Genomic DNA, 27156 nt, shown 5'->3' on the forward strand with positions numbered 1-27156 from the left:
CTGCATGGTTGCCTGCTCACCGTAGGCAGAGAGATCGCCAAAGGTTGCCATGGTAGTTGCTGTCGTGGTGGCTACCAAGGTGGTGCCCTATGGAGGTGGTGCCGTTCCACTAGCTATCGTGTTAAGCGTCGTGGATCATCGTGGTAGAGCTATGCCTCAATCTCCATCGCTTGGTCCAAATCCTTGAACATAGGAAGTTCCGTTTGTTGTGGTTTCTGAATTTCTAGTCATTGTATTTTTCTTTTATGTTTATTCAAAGAAATTTATAAAAAATTCTTGGAATAAGAACGCAAGAAAAATCTACAAGTGAACGAGAAATGAGAAACTTTGAATGCGAGAGTCTTCTTCGAGCGTGTGAATCAAACTTTCAATGAAAGCACCAATTTATGGATGTAAATTTCCGCCATCTTCTCCTTTGACGAAAATGCACCTGCAAAATAATAACACCTAAGATTAAGGTAAAAAGCCTCACGTGCCCATGATGAATGGAGGAGCTTTGCCAGAAGAATCTCTAATGCCAAAGTTAGAATTCTAAAAAGAATATGTTTAGGAGTTTCTGGTAGCAAAATGGCTTAGCATTTTAGTGGGATAAGATGAGTATTTATGGAAGGGTGGCCAGCCCTTAGGGTGGAGAATGGCTAGCCATATATGGCGGTATTTGGAAAATAATTGCAAGATATTATGTGAAATAATATCATTTATTTATGAAAATTTGCCCAAACCAACCCCAAACCTCATCGGGAAAAAGAGTCCGATACGCACAACCAATTCGTCATCTTCCTACTGATTAACCGGCAGACGTTGAAGATGATGCGGGCGACGACAATTTCTTCTTCATTGAATGTTGGTTATGGCATCGCCAGCAGACTCAGAGGTATGTCGCCTGTGCCTTGTTTTCTTCATAAATCTACTCTCCTTCTATTCTTCAACGTTTGCGTGGCTCCGTTTCACTCTCGATCTTCTTATCCAACCAAATCTACAAACACCCAATTGCGTCAGCTTGTCAAAGTAACTAATCTTGAGGATGCACTCCATGTGTTCGACGAAATGCTTCAAACGCGTCCTCTGCCTTCCGTCGTCCGTTTCAATCAAGTCTTGACTCAAGTCGCCAAGTTGAAACATTATTCGGCAGTCATCTCGCTGAATGACCAAATGGAGCTGTCCGGAATTCGTCCCGATGTTTATACTCTAAGCATCATCATTAATTGCTTTTCCCATCTCAACCAAATGGAATTTGGTTTATCTGTCTTGGGAAAATTCTTCAAACTTGGTTTTGAACCGACTGCGGCGACCTTCTCCACTCTAATCAATGGATTCCTTCTTCAGGATAGAGAGGCTGATGCTGTCGGGATTCTGAATAAGATGGAGAGTGGTGATTGTAAGCCAGATGTGGTTACTTTCGGCACACTAGTAAAGGGCCTTTGCATGAAAGGTAACAACACTGAAGCTATTCAACTACTTAGGAAAATGGAAGAAGGAGGTTGCAAGCCTGGCATTGTTACTTACAGCACGATCATCGACAGTCTTTGTAAGGATGCTATGGTGGTTGATGCGATGAACCTTTTCTCTGAAATGATGAGTAAATGTATTGAACCCGACATCATTACCTATACTTCTTTGATTCATGGAGTATGCAAATTAGGGGAGTGGAAAGAAGCTGCGAGATTGTTTAATGAAATGGTGAGCAAAGGTATTTTTCCAAATCTGCAAACCTTCAGTGTATTGATAGACACCCTTTGTAAGGAGGGCTTGGTCGGGAAAGCAAAAAGCATGGTCAAAATGATGACGCAAAGAGATATTGAGCCTAACACTGTTACTTATAATTCTCTTATGGATGGTTATTGCTTGCGAGGAGAAATGCGTGAGGCAAAAAAGGTTTTGGAACTAATGCTCAGAAAGGGCTACACAGTTGATGCCTATAGTTACAACATACTGATAAACGGCTATTGTAAGCATAAAAGGATAGATGAGGCGGTGTTGCTTTTTGAGGAAATTTCTAGTAGCAGAGTCATTCTGAATGTCGTTACTTACACCACTCTCATGGACGGTTTTTGCAAAGTAGGGAGAACACAAGATGCACAAAAGTTGTTCTCTCAGATGCAAGCTTGCGGCCATTTTCCAGATGTTCAAGCCTATGCTGTTTTATTGGGTGGCCTGTGTAAAAACCAACAATTTCCCGAGGCAATACAATTGTTAAGAGATATGGAAAGTAAGAAGTTAAAGCCAGATATTATGATTTACGCTTTTCTTATTGAAGGATTGTGCATTGGTGGGAAAATTGACTCTGCAAGGGATCTCTTTCGCGGTTTATCATCAAGAGGTCTTCAACCTAATACCAGGACGTATAACATAATGATTAGTGGATTTTGCAAAGGAGGGCTAACAAACGAAGCGGTAAAATTACTTAAAGAAATGGAAGAGAAAGGTTGTTCTCCAAATGGTTGGACCTATAACATAATCATCCGAGGCTTTTTCAATAACAATGAGCCATCAGAAGCCATGGGACTTATTCAACAAATGGTGGGCAAGGGTTTTTCTGCAGATGCGTCAACTACGGAATTGATAATTGATTTGTTGTCTAAAGATAAAGTAGATCCTGCTTTGTTGCCATTGATAGAAAGATCGTAATGAAGTTAATTTCTATCTTGTAAAGTTGAAACAGATCCTTCTAATGATTATTGTTAATTTTGAAAGTGTTGCACCTTTCAATCGCATAAATGCATTTTAATACTATGCATACATTGTAGCTTAAGAAAATTACAGACCCCCTGCTTTTTTTTTTTTTTTTTGGTTTACGCTTATGTTAGTGGAGGTGCATAGCAAGAATAAAAGGGTGACTCAAGCCAACAACGCTCCCACTTTGCGAGGATCCCAGGGGGTGAGTACGTCTATTGTATGCAGCCTTACCCTTGAGTTGCAAAGAGACTCTTTCCTCGACTTGAACCCGTGACATTTCGGTCACAAAGGAGCAACCTTTCCTTTGTGCCAAGGCTTGCCCGATCTAAATAATTAATTTCTCATCTTGATGGAAGACGTTAAGGGTGTGCTAGATTTCTCAACGCCAACTGTTTTGCAGGGAATGAAATTCAGCAAACAGTGTTGCTAGAAGATGTCTTGGACGCTTATGTGAAGGTACGTGTTTTGTGTGTGTTTAATAATATTGTAAACATAGTATGTTGTGATCCTTTTGCACGAAGTGAAGCATGAGTAGCTTTGGGCTTATGAGACACTTCACGTGTGTACCGTTGATGTCAATGTCTTTCGCGGGAGCATCCATTTCCACGTTCAGGTGGAAATAGGGGCTCAGAAAGTTACAAAAAATTTAGTGTGATATGATGACGAAGTCTCTGATATGGAGGATCATATTGTTTGCGGATGAAAATGGAGACATGCTGATCGATTTGAGTATGGTTACTTGCAGTCCCCAGCCATGGATTATGAAATATATGATTCTCATTAATTCGGTTGAGACGCGGGGGATTGTAATTTTCAGCTGAACCTAGTTGCTTCCCGAATGCCTCTTTACTTTAGTATGGTCCCTGTGCCTCCTTCCTTGCCACCAACGTACGCTACTAGGAGAGCAAGCAAGCTACCTTGCTTGCATTCTCAATACGTAGCTTCCGCGCCCTTCCTGCCTGCTGAATTTGATGTGATTAACCATGACAGCTCTTCAAATCCTATTGATTATGATTAGATGTGTCATTGAAACAATCCTTTTTGTCTCTGTTTTATTTTCGGATTCCGAGGATGAGCTAGCCGATCTTAACATCATTTATGAGGAGCCGGACAACTCTTTTGTTTATAACTTTCTTAAATCGAAAACAAACTTTTGGGTAGGATGCTGTATCCTCTCTCTTGGCTGGAAGAACTGACAACGAGATCAATAGGTTACAGAACCCGCACATGAAGAAGCGCCTTGTTATCCCGCAAATGCTGCTGGATTTCATCCGAATGATGTTTGTTTAGATAAAAATTTTCGGGCGTGGGATGTTGTTTCTCTTCGGTTTTTCCTTTTTTCTTGATGATTCATATCCAATGCAGAGTTTTACAACGTGGTGTACACAAACCACTCCAAATCTGAATTTTGTGGCGTAACAAGTGATGGATTATTGATCCTTTGTCGACGATATACTAACTGCACATCCAGAGTACATATTGACGGTAGCGGCACGGATTGCCCTAGTGGTTAGGGACGAATTTCAAACCCATATTCTATGCAGCACATCCTGGTTTCAATTCATGGGGCTCGTGAAGCACACGATGGTGGCCAGGAAAAAGCTAAAATGCCTCTGTGAGTCTTTTCGGCCTCCGAAAGAGTAGACTACAGTGGCGGTCATCAGATGGTCCCCCGTTTAAACAAAAAAGAAATGTTTGGGAACCGATAAAGAGAATCGAGTTAGAAGTGAACGATCTTAATCATTTAAGCTGCAAGACTTGCCTTACTAACAAGAAAAATGACAAAAGCATACCATTTTTCTCATCTCGCACACCTTTGTTTAATCTTGTTCGTTATTTCCTATTAACAATGTTGTTATTTTTGTCCAACCGATACGATATTCACTTTAGATATGGAAAAATAAAAGAGAAAATGGAAAGTCTTTTATTTTCTTAATGTTTGGATATATATATATAAAATATAAGAAACTAATGGGAAGAAATTACAGTTTTGATCATTTTTGTTTCTATGTCAAACTCTATAAACCATATCCAATTAGTAGGGAGTTTGAGAGAATGTTAGGATCACTTGGTATCATGGCCTACTCTTGGGCCCAATTACAGCTTCCACTGGCTGTTGGACTTCTAAAAGCTTCCAAGATAGTCTAACCTAAAAATTTTGGCCGAAATAGTTTATGAGTTTAACATAACTCCTCACTTTAATTCTTAAAATTTAAAATCGATACAATTAGTCTTTGAGTTTGTCCACCATCGATCATGTTGGCCCTTCCATACGAAATCATTGTTAAATAATAACAAAATAACAAAAATACCTAAATTTTTGTTGAATGATTAGCCCATAATTTATTACAGTGAGGCTATTTTTGTCAATTTCATCCCTATTTAACAGAGATTTTCATAAAAGAACTAAAATGATTGACGGTGAACAAATTAAAAAACTATTTCTAATGATTTCACATCTCAAAGACTAAAGTATGAAATTATGTCAATCTCAAATACCATTTTAGGTAAAATGCCTTCCATATGTGTTGTACGCATTGTTGCAAGGTTATGAATGAAATGATGAATCTGCTTTAATTTTTTCTAATTTCCTGCATTTTCCCTTTCCGTTATGTTGATTCTCTTATCCTATCAGAGAACCATCTGAAACTGTTTCTCTTGCACTATTTTCTTCTGTTTAAGAACCAAACAACGACAAACAATCCATCATGCACAAAATCACCAAACAAAAAACCAAAACACCCGCAGAAGGAAGAGTACGAAAATGAAAACTTTACCGGCTTTCATATGGTAAAAGTCTGAAGCGGGATACGCATAAGCCTTCCTCTCACAATCACCGATCATACGAACCACGCGGGATGGATGGCTGTGAGGAGAAAGGTCTACAGAGCCATCTCCCACCAGAACTTTTGCTTCATACGGTGTGCAATATGAATAAGAAATAAACAAGTTACATAAAACCCTTATGAATCTTAAACACACTCAAACCGCGGACCCTTTCTGTACAAAAGGAGAACTCAGAATGCTTCATCAAGTTTAATCAGCAAACTGCCACAAAAGAAGTGCTATCAAAGGAGATGCTAAACTCATAGCATATACTATCTCGGAACAGTTACCTACCCTCGGACTTTACCAGCTGTGAGAACACTTTACTCATAGAAACACCTGAAAGATCATCCACACTCGAGACTTCAAATTGCACAGCAGAGTCATTTGTATCGACGTTACTGTAGTTGTTGACTTGTGGGGATAGCTCACCAATCATATTGGTACTATTTTCTTCAACGTCGCCTGGAATTTCTGCCTCTTGAAGTTGAAGGGCATACTCTAGATTCCACAACACATCTCCCATGGAGGGCCTGTCAACACCATAGTCAGCCAAGCATTTCTCGGCGGTTTCTCCAAATTTCCTCAGAGAATCTGGTCTGATTTTGCCTGCAAGAGTTGAATCTATGATTTGTTCCAACTGCCCCTTCTTCTGCCATTTCATTGCCCATTCAGCCAAGTTCACCATTTCCCTCGGAAGAGACGGATCTATAACAGGTCTTGCACAAAGAACCTCAAACAAAACCACCCCAAATGAATACACATCTGATTTCTCTGTCAGTTGTTGCCTTCTAAAATATTCAGGATCAAGGTATCCAAAACTTCCTTTAACTGCCGTACTGACATGGGTTTGATCGATTTCAGGCCCCGTCTTAGAAAGCCCAAAATCAGCAACCTTGGCCATGAGGTTCTCATCAAGCAAGATGTTTGCGGATTTCACATCACGATGAATAACTGCTTTTGCATAACCAGTGTGAAGGTAGTGAAGTCCTCTAGCAGATCCAATGCATATTTCAAGCCTTTGTTTCCAACTTAAGCTGGGGTGACCTGAGCCATAGAGATGACCCTTCAGGGTTCCGTTCTCCATATATTCATATATCAGAATCATCTCATTCTTGTCATCACAATACCCAATCAATGAGACAAGATGGCGGTGACGGAACTGAGATAGCATCTCAATTTCAGTCCTGAACTCTGCAAGTCCCTGTTGAGACCGTGGATTTCCCCTCTTGACAGCCACTTTAGTTCCATCGTTCAAGGTTCCTTTGTATACCTTCCCAAAACCACCGATTCCAATAACCCAGCTCTCATCAAAGTTATTCGTAGCCTCCTGCACTACCCCAAAAGGAAAACGATAGCTATAGTTAGAAGCAGCACTAGCAGTTGTCCCATATGAGTATTTACTTCCCATGGTGTGAGAATTGGTTCCATTCATGGAAAAGGGACTCCAAGTCTTTGAATGGCCTTGATCTGCCAGTCTCTTCCTTCTTCTGCACAGAATAAAGAGAACCCCAGCCAATGCCACTGCAATAAATGACCCAACGCTGGCACCCACAATTACTCCAATGTTACTTTTCGAACTTGAATTCAAAGAAGAAACTGCTGCGTTTGTTCCACTGAGGCTGCCTGCTGAGTTGTTTATTTTCATAATCTCGAGCCCATTTAGAATGGCATTGGGATAAGCATTGTTTACAGCAGAAGGGCCAATACTAATACGCAGCTTATTTCTCACAATGGACGCTGTAACAGTGTCCAGATAATATGGCACAGCCAACTTATTAATTGTCGCAGTACTCAGATCAAGATCTGGAGCAACATTGGAAGAGTCAACATAAACATTGAAGTACAGCTGATTGAGAGATTTACTTACTATATCGCAAAAGTGAAATCGAACAAGGTATTGGAATCCTGGATCCACTGTGAACTCCCAGGTAACATTGAAATTGCTGTTTGGATTATCTGCCGAGTTCATCTCAGTAAGGGTTCCATAGACAGTTTGTGGAGCAATGTCTTCAGTTGCCAAACCAACATCATACTTAACAGCTGCAATGTTCGAAAAATCTTTTGCAAGGTTCTCATTTACTAGAAAACTTTGGTCAGGAACCCAAGTACGCCACAGGGTATCATTCTCAAAAGACACTCTTGGTCCACCCATATTCACCCTCCAAGCTGTCTCCAGAGCCTGATTCGTCAAACCCTGGAATTTCTCTGACCCATAGCTGGCATCATCAGTGATGAGTTGGTCGGGGACTGAAACAACTTCTATAGCATTTAGGAATGCAAACGAGTTGCTGGACGGGGTGAAGGTGATAACAAGGCTATCTGAAGTCACGTTCACCGAAAATTCTTTAAGAGAAGTGTTTTGAACACTGAAATCAGTAAGGAGGGCAAAGTTTTGGGCGGAAATGGAGAACTTCGCCTTGCTCAGATCATAACTACCAAAAACAAACGGATAGAAGTAAAGGCGGATCCAATGCCTACCGCTATGGCTTATGGAAAAGGTGTACTTAGAGGATTCCGGGAAGATTCGCGCTGTCTGATACAGCGGCGAATCATCAAAGGAAGTGATTGATTTCAAAGAAACATTGGCAACAACGTCTTTTGGGGATGAAAGATATTTGGAAGCCAAGTTATCAGCTAGAAAAACACGGTTACCCACTGTAGTATTGGCAAGTGATCCACAGTCTATAAGGTAATTGTCAGCAGGAACAAATCCACTACACAACAATCCCAAACACAATGGGGATAAAACCCAAATAAACAGATCAAATTTAAAACAACCCATCATCCAAAAGTTGGGAAATTTATTGAGGAACCCAAGAAATTAGGGTTTCTTGAGCTCAATTGGGACCAAAAAAATCTGGGTTTTACACAGGAACTCTACTGATCAATCAGAAACAGAAATTTAATGAAAACCCAGAAACAGAATTGATTGGAGAAGTGAAAAGATGTCACCTTTGAGATCAACTGAGCTCCAAAACAAATCTGATGCAATCTTTTGAGGTTTCAGTAGCAGTTTTTTTTTCTCTCTTTCTCCCTCTAAAGTTATGAAAAATTGCAAATAAGAGGAAGAACAATCAAGATTGTATGCAAATCTGGCAAAACACAAGCTGGTTTGAAGTATATGACAAACTAGATGGATACTGACAGGTTCAAAGATTCTTTTAGGCATTAAACTATCCACGAAACTGCACCAAACAAAATGGGAAACGGCGTCAGATGTGCAAAGAGATGAGTTTAAAATTAATAAATAGATAAGTAATTAATTAATTAAATTAATTAATTACTTAAAAACCGGCCAAGTTTCAGAAGGGCTTACCTTGGTTTGGTAGAAACTAGAGTGAAGATTGAGAATCTATCTGCTTGGTGGAGAAGGTAAATTACAAACAAAAGGGTTTGGTGCAGATTTCACTCTACAGAAAAATATCTGTCCGAAATGAAAATAAATAATGAAGGCTTTTTTTTTTTTTTGTTACATTGTTTTTTTTTTCCCTATTAATTTATAGAAAGTTTAGAAAATAAATAATGAAGAGGGTTTATTCTTGGCAAGAGGTTTTTGCCCATTGTCTTTTTACTCAATTAATCATATCAATTTTCAAAATTATTAATTTATTTTTTTAAGAGAAAATGCTAGCTTTATTGATGAAGAAGACCTCAACTAGAGTACCAATCTTGATAGAGTACATCCCATATAACATTCGAGGTTCCTCAAACTAAACTATAAAATCACCGCTATATAATTTTGACTTGGCAAGGTTATTAGTCACTCCATTACATTTTCGCGAAATTTACTACATTCTTGTAACTCAAAAACCAGCTCCTTAATAATGTAGGCAGCAATCGGATTCCATTTGTCAGATGAACTAAAATTTTAAGTGATTTGTCATACAAATTTTCCAAAATTATTAATTTGTTATTTCACCAACTCAGTTAAGTTTTTCATCCAAAATGAGTCATGTGATTTATGTTTAGAATTATTTTGAATTTTGAGCACCGTTGCACTCGTCTGTTTTTAATTTTTATACAAACATATAAATGAAACACATCTGCTCTCTACCCAATGTAATAGCTCCCAGCCTCCGCATCATTCACTACTCATATTTTATCTAATGGCTGGTTTGATATTACTGTACTTTGAAAAAAAAAAGCTGTTTCTGTTGTGCTATGAGAATAAGCTGATGTGAAATAAAGCAGTAGAGTGTTTGGTAAACTTTTTTGTAAAAGTGCTTTTGGAAAAGAAAAAAAAAAGCGGTATTATAATGTTTAATAAACTTTTATGTGAAAGAAAATATGTGAAAAAAAGTTGGTTTTTCAAAGCTGAGTTTTGCAGCTTTGTGTTTTTGGCTTTTTTTTCACCCAAAACTGTAAAAAAAAGCTGAAGCTAAATGTTTACCAAACATAAAAAAGCTCCCAGCATTTTTTTATAACCACTTTTTTCAAAATCACCTCAGTACCAAACTAGGGCTAAAACAATAGTAGTTATACAATAGAGAGTTTTAACGAAAAGCTCACGGTACTGTTCACCTTAACGAAAAACCATATTTTTACACTAAAAAGTCAATCCTGATACTATTCACTTTACCTTTTATTTTGTCCTTATCATTAAAACTCAAAATTTTCAAACCATTTTCATTAGTTTTCCTTATACAATAATGCAACGGAACTATTGGTACTTTAAAAATCTAATTTACGCTTTTATAAGAGAATTTCTTTTTGTAAACATAAAAAATTTTTAACGCACAATTAAATCTTTAGAGTGCTAATCATTGTTCTCTGTTTTTTCAAATTATTAATCTCATAATTGACAGAAAAATTATTAATCTCATAAACAATTAGCAAAATCATCCAATAAAGTGTAGACACATAGAAAAATATGTATCATATAATGTGCAGACCTCCTTAACAAGAGAGGTCAATTTTTCAAATTATATTTTGTGATTTACATTGTGTGGCGATTGATCATTTAAAAATGAGTTTAACCATATAAAATATGCTCTAACAATTTGATCACTCTAGCATTTAAAGAATAAACTCAAAGTCAATGGTACGTTTCTAAAGCATCCATTGTCCCCGTATCCAAGCAAGACCTTGGTTTCACTTTCCCCGCCTCCTTTTTTTGGTTTTGAATTCATGTCTTACATTGTCGGTGTTAGAACTGTGTTCTTGATGGTCTCGGACAATGGATATAACTGTGAGGTTTGACTACTCCCTTCAGCTGGTATTTTAATTGGTGATAAATTACAATTTTTCTTTGGTATTTTGATGTTGTATGTCTGTGGTTTAACTTTGTTTCTTATTTGGGGCTTTTGAAGGTCTACATATGTTACAATTTAAGGCGAACAATGGTTGCATTGTGGTGCAAAATTGGTTACCTGGGAACCACGGCAGGTCATCCTTCACCTAGACTTCTGGGGTTTTCTCTACTAGCCACTTTCGGTTGGTATGTTAATTGATGATAAATTACAGTTTTTCTTTGGTATTTTGATGTTGTATGTTTGTGGTTTAACTTTGTTTCTTATTTGGGGCTTTTGAAGGTCTGTATATGTTATGACTTAAGGCGAACAATGGTTGCGTTGTGGTGCAAAATTTGTTTTATGGAAACTACGATAGGTCATCCTTCACCTGGACTTTGGTGTTTTCTCTACTAGCCACTTTTGGTTGGCCTCCATGGAAGATTTTTCATTTTGAGTTGAAACCTTTTTATGTTTTTCTTTTGTGTACTATTTCATATATGCTGCATAGAGGAATTGTTACTCATGTTTTGTTGGCATAAGTGGCGCTTCTTTCTGTATACCTATTATGGAATCATAATTTTTTGAGCCCATAACATGTGACGCCTGGGTGAAGCAAAATTTAAAATTCATGATGCTTTATGTATATTTTGTAGTACTATTTTACATTGGGTTTGATCCCACCATGCAAATTTTGACTCCATCACTGGCTATAGTTTTATATTACCTTTCAATTCATCAACATTACTTGTCAGTTTTTATAAAATTAACTAGTTATTAGTTTAGCAACACTTATTTTTCAATATACCCAAGGAGGTTGAAGTTGAATTTGTAGATAATGTAAACAAATGGAGATTATTACAAGAAAAAAGTGGAAGAAAGTCCTTGTTGGGCAGTTGGCAAGTGGGCCTATAATTTGAATGTTAATAGTAATTGTAAGATGATGGGTGTGCCAAGCTTAGCTAGCAAGCTACAGCGGTGGACTCTGCTTCTTTTGGTTGGCAAATGGAAACCCTACACGCATAGAACAAAACAAAACTCGAAAACTACATCACTAACGTGTTACGTGGTGGGGGAGTGTCAATTAGTCAAAGGGACGCGGCAATGCACCATAGGACGACACAAATTAAAACCAATTAAAAGGATATTGAACAAGACATGAGAATCTACATCTCCGTCACCTCATGTTTTTTACATAATGTTTTATAATGTTAGCAGGGAATTGTACCAAAAATAGAGGTGATGGAGAGTCCGCCTATATATACTCGTCTTGTGCGAGGGTCATAATTCACAATTCATTCAGCATCTGATATAGAGAAGGAGAAGGAGCTCTGCAAGCGACGAGAGATATTCTGCCGGAAAAATATTCAGTCATCCATCAGCGATGGATTACTGGTCTGGTATTCCATCTGATCTTCAGTCTTTTATTAAATTAGAATATTATAAAGATTATTGTTTGCGTAGCTTTGCTCCGAAGGTTGTTAAATTTAATAATATCATTCTATATTTCGACCAAAATCTTTCTTTACCAAAAGATTCAGAGATCTATATTAAACATTTTATCATAAAATGTTTAGAGAATAATTTTAAGGTCGAAATATGCAGTTATTGTCCTTTATTCAATATTATTATTGAATGGATATATAATACTGATTATATACAGAATATTAATAAATTAATCACCATTGTCGATCATTACGTTACTAATTATATCAGACATGTCGAATTATTTATCGACAATGGTGATATTAAGCATAATAGTATACATATAGGTTGTGTTGTTAACTATATCATAAAGTTTTAATAATTATAATATTTTATAAATTTTATTTGATTATATCAAATAAATATTAATATATATATATATATATATATCATATATACTAAAACCCGTAGGGGTTGGGTACTGTGGATGACCAGTGTCCGAACGGAACTGCTCTCTCTTCTCTGTTTTCTTTCCGTTTGTGTCCCTGTTTTCCACGAGGCTCTCATCTTATTCTTTCGACTTCGAGAGTCATCTTGAGTTAGGGTTTTGTTCCTTCGTTGCTTTTCTTGATTTCGGCTTTTGCTCTTTTCGTTTTGGCTGTTCTTTCTTCCAATCCTCTGTTTCCTGTGATATTCTTTCGCGGAAAGGGTTGCTGATTTTCGTGGTTTAAGGGATTTTGTGGTTACCGGGCCGTTGTGCGTCTATTTAGATTTGGGATTTTTTGCGTTCCGAGGGTTTCGACATCTCTAATTGGGGTAAAGAATTCCTGCTGTTTCCCCCTTTTTCCGTTTGGGATTTCTGGGTTGTGGCTGGGTTTTTGGTCGATTTCCATCCCTTTGGGCGCGGCCTATCTTCAGATCTCTGCAGAATCAATCTTATATAGCTAAGGTGTGTTTTATAATGATTGTTTAGGATTTTTTCTAATTCGGATGAAACCCTAACGATTTTTTCTAAATTTCCCAGAAACTCCAGACTTAGAGAGAGCAGTTGCAGCAGCTGTGACTACTATTTGTTTCTCTCTTGGAAAAGGTATGAACTCTGATTACTCTGTCCCGGTCAAATCTTACAAAGTTTTCGGCTTTTTCCGATTTTAACTTCTGGGTTACTGTTCTTTCATAATTTCGTCATCTGGGCAATCTCCAATTTTCGTGATCTGGGAAATCTCCAATTTTCGTATTTTTATGTGGTCGTTTGGTTTCCGTTTTCGGTCTGAAATATTCAAATTTTTATTTGAGTTTGCTGCGATTTATTCAATTGAACTAGGGTGGGTTTTTCAGAGATGGGAAAGAAGATATGAACAGAGAAAAAAAGGAGTTGAAAGGGAAAGAGAGGGGAGACCGAGATGGGGAAGTTGGAAAGAAGAAAAATGTTTTCGAAATAGGCGGAGAGGGTGAGGAAAATGTGGGTTCCTCCTAGCCTAACCTTTTATTTTGTTGGGAAATTGATTGAGATGATTCATTTTTTACGATTCGGTTTCACCCTTTTTTTTTTCTTTTCAATTATTATTATTATTATTATTTTATTTTATGAAATCCTGTTCAGTGAATTTATTTTCTAGGCGATTCAATTACCCAAATTGCCCAAATATAGATATACTGTTTGAGAAGGCAATTAAAAATTTACCCATTTCTAGAATATGACGAAAAATAGATTGTATATGGTTTGTTTAATAAGAAAGTATGTTACCATCATCATCCTACTCTTTGGAAAATTTAATTGCAAGCTAAGTGTGAGATTAGGTATTCGGAATAGCAATGTTGTATAAAGAAGTCACTTATCCATAGAATTTTTGTGAGGTAAAAGATGCTTATTGGGGTCAAGAGATTTTAATAGTTCTCTTTACAGATTATTTGTGTTAGATATACTGTATTGTTATAGTTTAAGAAGAACTAAAATGTGTTAGATCATTTGGTTCTTGATAGTTTAATTTAAGTTTTCATTTCTTTTCCCAATTATGCAATGCTTTCAACGAAAAAAAGAAAGATCATTATAATACTATTTCTGTTTTGTGTATCTCATTTGTGATTGCATTTTCCATTGTAGATCATTATCAAAGCAATTTATATAAGCTACAAAGTGTTTTTGCTGAAATTGAAAAAAAAAAGGTTAGCCAACTTACTAAGTAGTGTTAAGTTCACAATTTATAAATTTTTATTAATCGTATTGATAATTATTGCTTTAAATAAATAAAAAATGGATTATTACAATGCTATTGTTTTGTATAACTTATTTATACTATGTTATCTATTGCAGATTATTGGCACAACAATTTATATAAGCTACAGTGCTTTTGCTCAAATTGGAAAGAAAAAAAAAGTGTAAGTGATTGACAAGTAGTGTAAACTTTAGAATTTACAAATTTTTGTTAATCATGTTGATAACTGTTTGTACATATATATAAATATGTTTTGGTATTTGTATCACCTTTTAAAAATTTATGTATATCAAATATCATCATGTGTTAAAGTTGTATTTGTATTTATGTCTTTTATACTGTGATTAAGTCGGTTCTTTCTTTTTTACAATGAGATGTGATATTTTTTTCCTGTGATTTTGCGGGTTTTAGATGTGACAACCCGTTTCAAATTTTACGTTTTTATTTTATTTTAAAAGCGTGAATTTACGAAATGGCCCTAGAGGCAAGGACTTTGACTTCCGTTGACTATCGACTTGAGAGATGTGGGACTTATTCTTTAAGCATATCCTCGTAGTACTCTTTGGTACGAACGTATAGGCGAAATTCGTTTGCGAGTCCGGATTATAACGGTATACTTTTGGACGTTTGAAATTGGTTATTTAAATATTTGAATTCCCACCTTGTGGGATTAGTGGACCAATTAAATTAAAGGGACAAGGAACCAATTAGAAAATAAAAGTGAAGCTTGCAACCAATCAAAAAGAAAGAAGAAAAGAAAAGAAAAGAAAAAAAAAAAAAAAAAAAAAAAAAAAAAGGGGAAGAAAGTTTCCTGTGCACCCATACCCGCACCACCGCGAGTCCATCTTCCAAGGCCGATTCCGGCCAACTTCGGTGGAGTTTTTCGATGCCACCACCACCATCTTGAAGCTCTCATTCCCCTCTACAAAACCCACTGAATAACCACCTTGATGGACCATGGTATGAGGCGGTTTGAGGCCACGAAAGTTGACGAAAATCAATGGTGCTCCGGTCACCCTTTTCTATTTTCCGGCAAATCGGCAAAGCAATGGCCAATGCCACCACTTGGGCTTTGTAGCCCATCATCCCAGGAGCAAAACCCAACCAACCTTGACCCCGTTGGACCACCGTAGACGACGAATCGACGTCGGGAAGTTTTAGGCACCCGCCGGCTTCGTGGACAAAATTGACCATCTTCCGTCCACTTTTGGACTTCGTGGCAGGTATGAAAGTTGCTCCACTCACTGAGATCTTCATTTCTGTGAAGTTTGAGAATTTTTTGAAATAGTTGGATTTTCCGGCGAGTCGGGGCGGCTGACCGCCACCCGCGGCGGCGGGTGGCCAGTGAGCCGCCAATGCTATTTTTAGGCTATGTCGAATGTTTTGAATTCAGTTTTGTCGTTTGAATGACGTAGGTTGATAGTTGGAACCTAAATTTGTTACGATACGTTAGTTGATAAAAATGTGAATCGATGATCCGACCGTTGAATCGTCACCAAAATTGGATACATTATAATACGTAATATTTAAAGATCATAGGAATTTACAGATCGGGAATCCGACTTACGGATCTTCCTGAATTGGATTTGTAAGTTAGTAAAATAAATGTTCACGGCCACTTGTTTTAGGCAATTGGCGGAGATCTGACCGTTGGATCGTAATGAAATTTTAATATGTTATTCTAGAAACATATTGTAGATCGTTGGGAGTTGCGGATTGAAAATCTGATATGCGGATCTTCCGGGTCAAGTTATACAGGGTTGTAAACCCTACCGTCGATCTTTGATCGACGGTTGACTTGTGGTCAATAGGTATCAAACTATTTTAGAATGTCGTTGAGGTTGTGTTTTATGTGAATTACATATTCTTCGGATAAGAGTTCTGAGATGTGATTTGATAATTGGTCACAGGGACCAATCATTCAGGACGCCTCGATGTGTGCGCTAGAGAATCTTAGCATGGACTCCAGGTGAGTGCATATTTTCCTTTTTATCGTACATATTATTGAGAGTCTATCGACACTTTTAAATTGATTAGGCATATTAATTTTATATATAATTATTGTGAATGCTTGAAGTACGATATGAACTACGAATGGCTTGATCCCTATTTAGGGTACGTAGGCAGTCTAACGAAACGTTAGATGCAGCCATAAAATATTTGAGACCAAAGCCTTGCTTGAGAAATTGAGTAAGGCGAAGGAAATTGGTAAAGGCAAGTTTTAGTTTTATGAATTAGTTAGCTAAATTAGTGTTAATTGGGTCGTCATGGATAATTATCCCTGAAAATAAGTAGTTTGGGAGTATGTCGTTATTGATTGTACACTTCTCACTGTATTGTATATAATTGAATATGCTACGACATGGTTGAGTATTAGATTGTATCATGGTATATCAATATGTATATTACTTGCATATAATTATTGGGAATGCTTTCAAGTGCAAAGGTGAACTCATGACACCCAGGTAAGTTCAGGTGAGTTTATAGTACTAGTTGAATCGATTGCGTTATAGCATGACTACAGTTATGTGTTAGGCAACTTCGATACTGTCGTACTGGTTGCCATGAGTTGCACATGTTATATTGAGATGCATTGAGAGCTCATAAACCTGCACCCCGGTGTTAGTGCTTCCGCCCGTGGCCAGGGCATAGTCCTTCACGTGATGTTCACCTCCCGCACCTTATGCTCACCTTGGATTCAAGGTAGGTGCACAGTCCTGTCATACAGACCACTTTAGGTGGTTCCGACTCGTAGGTGACCCGCGATTATTCGCCCAGTCTTCACGTGATCGTAGCACTTGAGCGTATTTATTTACACCCAGTCCTGTCGTACAGACCACTTTAGGTGGTTCCGACTTGTGTGCAGGTATACTTATTGAGCTATTGGCTAGCCAGGATTGATGAGATATGGATAAGTCGTACAGGTCACTATAGGTGACTCCGACTTATATGCTAGCCAGAATTGATGAGATATGGATAAGTCGTACAGGTCATTATAGGTGACTCCGACTTATATGCTAGCCATGATTGATGAGATACGGATAAGTTGTACATGTCATTTTAGATGGCTCTGACTAATATATTACTTTGTATTGATTTAGCTCATTTGGCCTACTTATTAATGTATGGTGGATTTAATGGCAAACCGTGGTTTTGGTCATTTCTGAGTATGATTTGGATATATGTATATATGTTGTACTGTCTTATGGAAAACGATACGGGTTTTACATTTAGGGCATTACTTTTAGAAAGGTAATAACTTTGGGAAGCTTGGTTTTATTGCTTACTCACACCTTCTGTTTGGTGCCCTCCAGGTTTTAGCTGCTGAGTTTGTATCGACAAGAATCTGTGGTGAATCTTAGTATTAATGGATATTTTTGAGGGTATGATTCTTACCCATACTACTGTACCTTACTTATGCTCTGACATCGCGTGTGAAATGGGTTCGCTCCCACTCGTAGCGCACTCTGGTACTTAGACACTTTTAGATTCAAATTTATTAACTTTTTATACACTATCACATTTTATGGCTTCGTCACCTTCCAGGTGTCGGCCAGCACAGCTCGATTCAGAGTCCAAGTGGACTTTCTGGGTCGGGGTGTGTCATTAGAGCCTTGAATTATGCATCCTAAACTGATACTACATATTGAATTGTTTACATTATACTAAATATTTTGTTTTTTAATATCAGGTTTGGGTGCCCCTCTCAATGTAGCAACACGAAAAATTATCTTCAGTAGCTGTTTATTGATCCCAAATTCTTTAGTCTAATAAATTGCAATTATCTTCTTTTATGTATTTATAAACATGCATGATCAAGGCTACTAAAGTTGCAAGAATTTCTGGGGCACCACTTAGTATGGGGGTGGAGTCAATCGACTTGAATTGACTAGAGGTTTGACAAAGGAAGATAAATTTTTTTTTTTTCCGTTTTGTTATTGTGTTATTCGGTTGCTCTTAATCTTGACAATGAATTTGGTTTTGTAATAATTTGTGAATTCTTGAGATTTTTCAAATTGATTAGATCACGCCTTTTACTTTTGTTTCAATACGCCAAAAAACGAAAAATTTCGGAATTAACAAGTGTAGAATTTGGCTGTGTAAATCCATAATATTCTATACTTTTACCAGGTTAACACTTTGGTAATGAATGCAGTGCATTCTTTAATAAGATTTCTTATCATCCTTCATCGTTAATATCCTTTTGGTATCTTGCAGATATAAGCAAAGTGAAAAGTTTCGACTGTGGATTCCATGAGCATTTTGAAAGTAGTATGCTTTTCCATATGTGCTTTTTCTCTGATTGTGTTCTAACTGATCATTGCAGTTGAAAGATTTGACGGTTAAGTTACTAACAAAGCAAAGACTGAGCCATGGTGAGACACAAGCTTTCGGCACACCTTGCAGACTGGTGGTAAGATTTGAAAATTAATAGGGTATTCCTATATTTTTGTTTCTTTTTCATTTCAGTTATTATTCTAGCTGATTTCAGTAGAGTTTGATTACTGGTTGGAGCTATAAGCTCTTTGTCCTGTTGTACCAATTAAAATTCGGGGCTTTTTAGACATGTTCCAAGTCATGGTTTAACCAAATATTAGAGATAGTCTCGAGATATTCTTAATTGAAGTGATGTACTTTTGAGTTTTAAGTAGATGTTCCAAGTCATTGTCTAATTTAAGCATGCATGCTTAGCGTCATCCAATATAACTTATTCAAGGATTAAAATGTTCTGATTTGGTATAGGTAGTCTTGGTTTAGCAAATTGGCAGCAAGATTGCACTCCTCACTACGTTGTAAGTTCGACTGACTCATTTGATAAGAATTGTTTCAATTTATGTTTACGGTTTCCATTTAGTGTAATCCCGCTGCTCAGTTTCTTTTCAGAATTGATTTCTATTCCAATTTCGCAATGTTTATATTTTTCACCATGTTGGAAGTTTTAGGGTCTATGATTTTCATTTTTAGTGATGAATGTCCATTTATAGCTATTATTTTTTTAATTTAGATCATTCAAGTGCGAAGCATTGGTGATGGAAATAAATTTGTTGCAATGAATTACAACTCATAAACAAACGTTTCCTGATGTGGTAAAATGGTTTTTCCAAGTCTTTTTCCTTATAGGTAATAGATCATCTATTATATATAATAAGGACTGAATTTGTTTCCTTCATAAACAATTTCTGAAATTCTTTTTCTGTTTCTCTAATAATTTCAGTCAACGATGCTAAGCAAAATGAAAACAAGCCCATCAGATTAAGGAAGTCCAATCCTACTTATTGTTCCTTATTGTAGATAGTGTTGTAAGTACATTTTCCATATGTATGTAAATAGTATGGCATATCATATATACATTTAAAATTTTCTACATGTTTTGTACAGTTTGAAAACCCGCAGCACTGCGCGGGCACTCTTGCTAGTATATATCTAAGAGTTAATGTAATTTTAGTTGCAGATCTCATCTGCAGAGTCGTATTGTTGATTCAAAGATATATTAATAAAATAAAGACTTTTATTTTAATACTTCAGTTTCGATGTTCAGTATTTCACATTAAAGAGAATTCAAATTAAAATTCTCTTAAGGCTACTGGGCCGTTAGGCCCGTAACTTAAGGCCGTGGTGGTTATTTAACCTACCTGTAATGAAGAGAAATGCTAAGCAGATTCTTTTGAAGTGAGACTCTTATACTCTCTGTCACCTCTTGTTTTTTTTACACAATGTTCTATAAAATTAGTAGGGAAATGCTAATCAGACTCTCTCAAATTAGGACTCTTATACTCTCCGTCACCTTATGTTTTTTGCACAATATTTTATAATGTTAACAGGGAATTGTACCAAAAATAGAGGTGATGGAGAGTCCATAAAGAGTCTAACTCCATAAAGAGTCTAACTCCTTAGCATTTCCCTGGACCTTTGTGATCAATGGCTTTGTTCTTGGGAGGTGGCTTGTCTACCCTCCCATTTCCATACTCTCCCCATGTCTTCCTATGATGTGTGGTCACGGTTAAGGCACGTCAACATTTTATATTAATTTTTTATAGAAATAATAAAACAAAAAGTAATAGGAATATAAAATGTTGACGTGGCTTAACCGTGACCACACAAACAGAAGGGCATGAGAAGAGTACGGAAATGGGAGGACACACAATCCACCTCCTTGTTCTTGAGCATAGAGAGGCCGAGGCAGCAATACTTTTCAACAAAATGATGGAGAGTGGTACTAGTAGCCATAATTGGTTATGAAAGGGCCTTTGCATGATTGGTAAAAACACTGGAGCTATTTAACTACATTGGAAAATGTAAGAAGTAACTTGCAAGCCTAACCCAAGTCATTTACGCGCGATCATCAACAGTCATGTAAAGATGCTCTAGTTGTGGATGCATTAATGAACCTTTTCCCTGAAATGATGAGTAAACGTATTGACCCAAACGTCATTACCTATACTTCTTTGATTGACGGAGCATGCAAATTAAGAGAGTGGAAAGAAGCTACGAGATTGTTTAATGAAATGGTGAGCAAATGTATCTTCCAAATCTGCACACCTTCAATGTCTTGGTAGACACCCGTTTTAAGGAGGGCTTGGCCGGGAAGCAAAAAGCATGGTCGACATGATGACTCAAAGAGATATTCAGCTTAAGACGGTTACGTACAATTCAGTTATGGATGGTTATTGTTTGCGAGGAGAAACGGGTGAGGCGAAAAAGGTTTTGGAACTAATGCTCAGCTAAGGGCTTATGCATTTGATGCTCATTGTTACAACACATTCATAAATTGTCATTGTAAGCACAGAAGAAAAGATGAGGCCTGGATGCTTTTCTTGGAAATGTCTAGGAAATGACTGGTTCAGATACTGTTACTTATCACTCTCATTGACGGTTTATGCAAGATGGGGAGACTAGAAAGATACGAAGAACTTGTTCTCTCATATGCAAGCTTGTGGCCAACTTCCGATTGTTGAAACTTACAATGTTTTACTTGATGGCCTTTGTAAAAACTAAGAATTATGACGTTATTTGGAACGTTTAATTAAGGATTAATTAAATTGTTTTAAACTTACAGATTATTTCAAACAGTTGTCTGTTTGAATTTGAATCAGACTACCTATGTATTTCTAACGTGCATATGCATTTTAATACGTCAATTTTGCAATATTCATCCATACAAACTTCCTAAGAAAGAAAAACACAAAAGTTCGCCATAATCAAAGTTTTGGTGCTGAAACTTTGATTATAGATAATTGAATTCGGGTGGAGCTGACACCTTAGAACTACAAGCATTGAATATGGCCGAAATTCTATTTCAAGAACATTGAAAATCTGCAAGCCTCTATTTGCAAACTCCGTTAGTTCATTGCGTTTCATAATTTTATTTTTTGTAATTATATACGTATCTATTTCGTAGTATATAATTTTGTTGCATTAGATTTTATTTTCATTAAATTAATTGATACTGATTCCGCCAAGAGAAATGAGTGATGGGCTGCTCTTCTCTCAAGCTTCTCAAATTGTAAAGGAACACAGGAGAACCAGGATGTTTGTGGCAAAAGAAGTCATTTCCTTTTCGTTGACATATTGGTAGTTTTTGACCTAAATGCCGGTGGCAAACGATTTAATAATAGGTAGACCACATTTTATCACTTCTATAATACAGATAGGATCGACTAGTAAAAAGTCTCACCTCCAAACAAACCGTAATACTATGTAATCCTCTTAATATTTTGTATAAAGGTGAGATGACAAATTAATGATTTTTATTAGTCGATCCTAAATATAAGTGATGTGCCTTGCACATTTTACAACATTTACCTCGCACATCCAATATAAGTCATGTGCTTCGCTCATTTTACCGCATTTTATTCACTATGAAGTGGATTAAGACCCACTTTTTCGGTGAAATATAGACAAGGCCACGTTGGCAATACATTGAAATAATATTAGTTTTGAAAAAAAAGGTTTAAGATAAAAAGTTGATTTTAAAAATTCCCTCAAAAAGTCAAAAGTAGGCTTGCAAAGACGTGCGTTCATGTCGTATGTTGAAAAAAAGGTTTAAGATAAAAAGTTGATTTTAAAAATTCCCTCAAAAAGTCAAAAGTAGGCTTGGAAAGACGTCATGTTCGTGTTATGAGAACTTATAAGGAAGAATAATGCTAAAAAGATTAAATTTACAACTAAATAATATATCATTATAAAAAAACATGTTAAATAAATATTTAATTAATAATTTAATCATCAGACTTCTTATTATTAGTTTATACAATTTAGTTAGAAATTTGGTATGCATAACATTACCGGTTAGAAAGAAGGGCTGGTGGTAATTGTTTGCGTTGAAAAATGCATAAAACCCTAACCATCATCTTCTTACTTGTTAACCCAGACGCTGAAGATGATGCGGACGACGACAATGGCTGCTTCTTCTTCTTTGAAGGTTGGTTATGGCATCGGCAGCAGAGTGAGAGGTATGTCCCTTGTGCCTCGTCTTCTTCATAAATATACTCCTTTTCTATTCTTCAACAATTACTTGGCTCCATTTCACTCTCGACCTTGTTACCCAACCAAATCTAAAAACACCCAATTGCATCGGCTTGTCAAAGTCAATAATCTTGAGGATGCACTCCATGTGTTCGACGAAATGCTTCAAATGCGTCCACTGCCTTCCGTTGTCTATTTCACTCAAGTCTTGACTCAAGTCGCCAAGTTGAAACTTTATCCGGCAGTCATGTCGCTGAATGACCAAATGGAGCTGTCGGGAATTCGTCCTGATGTTTATACTCTAAACATCATCATTAATTGCTTTTCCCATCTCAACCAAATGGAGTTTGGTTTATCTGTCTTGGGAAAATTCTTCAAACTTGGTTTTGAACCGAATGTTGCGACCTTCAACACTCTAATCCATGGATTCCTTCTTCGGAATAGAGAGGCTGATGCTGTCGGGATTTTGAATAAAATGATGGAAAGTGGTAATTGTAAGCCCAATGTGGTTACTTTCGGCACACTAGTAAAGGGCCTTTGCATGAAAGGTAACAACGCTGAAGCTATTCAACTACTTAGGAAAATGGAAGAAGGAGGTTGCAAGCCTGACATTGTCATTTACAGCACGATCATCGACAGTCTCTGTAAAGATACTCTTGTTGTGGATTCATTGAACCTCTTCTCTGAAATGATGAGTAAGGGTATTGCCCCTACTGTCATTACCTATACCTCTTTGATTCATGGAGTGTGAAGATTAGGGGAGTGGAAAGAAGCTACGAGATTGGTCAATGAAATGGTGAGCAAAGGTATCTTTCCAGATGTGCACACCTTCAGTGTCTTGGTAGACACCCTTTGTAAGGAGGGCTTGGTCGGGGAAGCAAAAAACATGGTTGAAATGATGACTCAAAGAGATATTGAGCCTGACATGGTTACGCACAATTCACTTATGGATGGTTATTGTTTGCGAGGAGAAATGGGTAAGGCGAAAGAAGTCTTTGATCTAATGCTTAGCAAGGGGTTCGTGGCTGATATTCATAGTTACAACATACTGATAAACGGCTATTGTAAGCAGAGAATGATAGATGAGGCAGTGATGCTTTTTCTGGAAATGTCTGGTGAAGGATTGGTTCCGAATACAGTTACTTACAGCACACTAATAGATGGTTTTTGCAAGCAGGGTAGAATACACGATGCACAAAAGCTGTTTTCCGAGATGCAAGCTTGTGGCCAACTTCCAAATGTTCAAACTTATGCTATATTACTAGATGGTCTGTGTAAAAACCAACAACTATCTAAGGCAATTGAATTGTTTGGAGAGATGAAAGGCAAGAAATTGGATCCAGATATTGTGGTTTACAATATTCTTATTGAAGGTTTGTGCATAGGTGGAAAAGTTGAATGCGCAAGGGATCTCTTTAACGGTTTGTCATCAAAGGGACTTCAGCTTAATGTCAGGACATTTACCATAATGATTAGTGGACTTTGTAATGCCGGCCTAATAAATGAAGCGGAGAATTTACTTACAGAAATGAAAGAAAAAGGCTGTTCACCAAATGGTTGCACCTATAACACAATTATCCGGGGATTTTTCAATCAGAACAAGACATCAAGGGCGATGAGACTTATCCATGAAATGGTGGAGAGCGGTTTTTCTGCAGATGCGTCAACTGCGGAATTGATAGTTAATTTGTTGTCTAAAGATGATGTAGATCCTGCTTTGTTGCCACTGTTAGAAGATCATAATGAAGTTAATTTGCATCTTTGAAAGTTGAAGGAGATGCTTCTGACTATCGCAGAGAACTCTGGAATTGTTGCACCATTGACAACCATGGTGTCCAAGGTAAAACACACATTATCAGTTTTGTGTTGTTTGGGACAAGTTTTTGCATTTTATTTTTGACATATTCTTAGCTAGAGAACTTGGTAGATACATTAGTATAAATTTTGATATCGTCGAAACAATTGCTTGATGATTTTATTAATAGCTTTATAACATAATATGATTTACTTATTTAAATATCACTATATGATCATCAATGGAAGATGCAGGCTTCGAATGTTCCAACATTACCAAAGTAAAAAACTATCGCTGAACCAAGAGTTAGTTGGTAAAAAAAATACTTTAAATTAGAAAATATGATTAAATATAAAGGGATCTATAAATAGTTTTCGAATTCTATCCATGTCACTAGTAAATTATGTTTTGAAGGAGAGACATGCACAACAACAGCTTGGGTGGAGCCGTTCCTGATTTTCTTGGCACCTTACCTAAACTAACTCAATTGTAAGATTTTCCCAGAAAATGTCTCCTAATATATTACACTATAGATATTTAGCTACAGTTTTTGTCCTCTACTAAGAATTTAGCGGACAATAAACCGTATATGAACGATTTAGTGTCATATTATTGTTTGTTTAGTGTTCCTCAAATCTTAATTTTTTGATTAAAAAAAAGTGTCTAAACCGATTATGTTTTCGCATATTTCTCGTTTTTCTTTGCTTTTTTTGGTTGTTGACAAGTTTAGCTTCTATTTTTTTGGGATGAAGGTCGTTGGGTGGTGGTGACAGCAGCAAGCTACCATTAATTCTTGGAATTACAATTCCAGCTTTCTTTGTGTTTTTGTGGTCATTGCAGCACACCATGCAGGTAATTACGCATACAACCTAATCTCTGTGTATCATCATCGTTAAAAGAGGTAGTAAACTTAGGTAGGGACCTATCTGTCCAGTTAAAAGTTACATGACTTATCATGTGAAAAACAACGTTACACTTAAGTATTTCTCCGATCTTGAATGACTTATCTAATCTACATTTAATTAGTACGTTGATGGTATTCTAAACTAATAATGCATGATTAGTTTGCAACACCACCTTTGTAGCGTATCATATGTAAGTCTCGATTTTTGTTAGTGAGGAAATCTTAGGTCGAAGAGTCTGACCGTGGGTCATCTCTAGACACCTAATAAGATATTGCCCTTTTATCATTTACTTTTCACCTAGATAAACATGTATTCGAAGTATAATAATATAATTGACATGTCAATAGTCAATAACGTGTTGATATACTTACAAATATTAAAAGGGCGGAACAATCACGTAATTTGACGACCTGACTCAAGATTCTCTCATGTTAGAGTTGTATTACAGAAGGAGGACAATCCATGTGGATTTACTCAATATTTTATTAACTAGAATATATGCTTGTAAGTTTTAACTATTGTGACTCATATTTTTGTGCATTTTATAGGGCAAAATGGTAGAGCCAACATGCCTAATGGCCCAACCACTACAAGGAGTGCCACCTGCACCGTTGACTGGCTCCTTGTCGCCGGCCGGTCACCTTTTGTTTATAATTTTTTTTTTTTTGTTTTTTGTTCTTTTAACAAATGATAGATTTTGTTAGATTAGTCACCGACTAGGTTCGAACTCACGTTCCTTTCCCTCACTGTGGTAAACGGCCGCTTGAACCTTATGTTTATAGTTGGTGTCATGTATGTGCGAGTCAAAATTGTATTCATACATGGTTGTGTTTGAAATTTTATTATATTGTTTGCCTTCATCAACAAGAAGTATCAAATAATTCTTACAAGCTACATTTTGGAATTTTTGAACGTGTGCTACAAAGTTATAACATAATTCTAAGCTCTCCCTAAACTAAAACTCTGGTAAGTGCACGATGACTATTTCAGAATACCAATAATAATTGTCATAAAAAAGTGTACATAAAGCTTAAATGTTTTAATTTTTCTTCAATAGTATGTACCACTTGAAAAATGAATGCCTGAGATAGAAGTTTGTTCGTTGTAGAAATCAAATCTAACGATTAGAGTAAGCCTGACAATTTTTAGCACAACTTGTTTACTCAATACGAAAATAGCAGGTATAGAATCAACTTGTTAACGAGTTGTACCATTGACACAATACGATCAGTTAAGAAAACATATATAACACGAAAACGACACGAAGTAACAAATAAATAGCATTTTCACAAGCTAGATGCTGGAAATTATAACTTTTCTTTTGGTCAATAGATGATTGACAATCGAGATTTTCTTCAGTAAATTACCATTCTCATAGAGGACTACAGAGTGCGGCCCGCTCCACCACTCGTACTCGCCGCTGCATACGATCTTTTTTCTTCTCCCTTAGCCAAACTTTACCATGGAAAATCTTTATTTTCCTTCGTCTCTGGCGTCCTCTTCTTCTCTCTTTAGAGCAATTCCATTCCTAAATGAACAGTAATAGGCCAAATACATCTCCACCCCTAAAAAAATACGCTGGCACAAACGATCTTCACCTGGACCCAGCCTGTTTA

At 36.7% G+C, this 27156-nt stretch overlaps 3 protein-coding genes and 1 long non-coding RNA gene across 15 annotated transcripts; 3 read left to right on the plus strand and 1 right to left on the minus strand.

Annotated features, from left to right (window-relative positions):
* The first annotated feature begins 729 nt into the window (after positions 1–729).
* On the plus strand, positions 730–2693 carry LOC137716572 (uncharacterized). Its single transcript, XM_088691384.1, has 2 exons — positions 730–874; positions 1327–2693. Exons 1-2 carry the CDS (start codon positions 842–844, stop codon positions 2626–2628), a joined length of 1335 nt encoding a protein of 444 aa, XP_088547510.1. The 5' UTR covers positions 730–841; the 3' UTR covers positions 2629–2693.
* Positions 2694–5433: 2740 nt separating this feature from the next.
* On the minus strand, positions 5434–8943 carry LOC137715080 (receptor-like protein kinase HERK 1). Its single transcript, XM_068454302.2, has 2 exons — positions 8822–8943; positions 5434–8690 (listed from the first exon to the last, which is right to left on the minus strand). The coding sequence occupies exon 2, from the start codon at positions 8288–8290 to the stop codon at positions 5789–5791; it is 2502 nt and encodes an 833-aa protein (XP_068310403.2). The 5' UTR covers positions 8291–8690; positions 8822–8943; the 3' UTR covers positions 5434–5788.
* Positions 8944–11963: 3020 nt separating this feature from the next.
* On the plus strand, positions 11964–19892 carry LOC137714759 (uncharacterized). 11 transcript variants are annotated; one of them, XR_015960901.1, is made up of 8 exons: positions 11964–12133; positions 13183–13248; positions 14263–14324; positions 14473–14537; positions 18066–18788; positions 19118–19167; positions 19380–19495; positions 19590–19892. It is a non-coding gene; the product is annotated as an uncharacterized LOC137714759 (long non-coding RNA). The 11 variants fall into 11 exon arrangements; XR_015960902.1 differs by having other exon boundaries at positions 19380–19461; XR_015960900.1 differs by lacking the exon at positions 19380–19495.
* Positions 19893–22611: 2719 nt separating this feature from the next.
* LOC137715495 (uncharacterized) lies at positions 22612–26444 on the plus strand. Of its 2 annotated transcripts, XM_088691385.1 has the most exons (4): positions 22638–24680; positions 25050–25124; positions 25388–25487; positions 26089–26444. In XM_088691385.1, exon 1 carries the CDS (start codon positions 23634–23636, stop codon positions 24603–24605), a length of 972 nt encoding a protein of 323 aa, XP_088547511.1. In that variant the 5' UTR covers positions 22638–23633; the 3' UTR covers positions 24606–24680; positions 25050–25124; positions 25388–25487; positions 26089–26444. The 2 variants fall into 2 exon arrangements, with proteins under 2 accessions (XP_088547512.1, XP_088547511.1); XM_088691386.1 differs by lacking the exon at positions 25050–25124 and having other exon boundaries at positions 22612–24680.
* The last annotated feature ends 712 nt before the right edge of the window (positions 26445–27156 follow it).

This window comes from Pyrus communis, chromosome 3 (genome assembly GCF_041283825.1).
Source record: "Pyrus communis isolate YQ-2024b chromosome 3, ASM4128382v1, whole genome shotgun sequence".
NCBI classification, from domain to species: Eukaryota; Viridiplantae; Streptophyta; class Magnoliopsida; order Rosales; family Rosaceae; genus Pyrus; species Pyrus communis.

Bases quoted from the DNA above. Each gene is read 5' to 3' on its own strand.
- LOC137716572 (XM_088691384.1), top strand. From the start codon at position 842: ATGTTGGTTATGGCATCGCCAGCAGACTCAGAG. The intron at 875-1,326 runs GTATGTCGCCTG...TTCCTTCTTCAG, and splicing joins CATCGCCAGCAGACTCAGAG to GATAGAGAGGCTGATGCTGT.
- LOC137715080 (XM_068454302.2), bottom strand. From the start codon at position 8,290: ATGATGGGTTGTTTTAAATTTGATCTGTTTATTTGGGTTTTATCCCCA.
- LOC137715495 (XM_088691386.1), top strand. From the start codon at position 23,634: ATGGTGAGCAAAGGTATCTTTCCAGATGTGCACACCTTCAGTGTCTTG.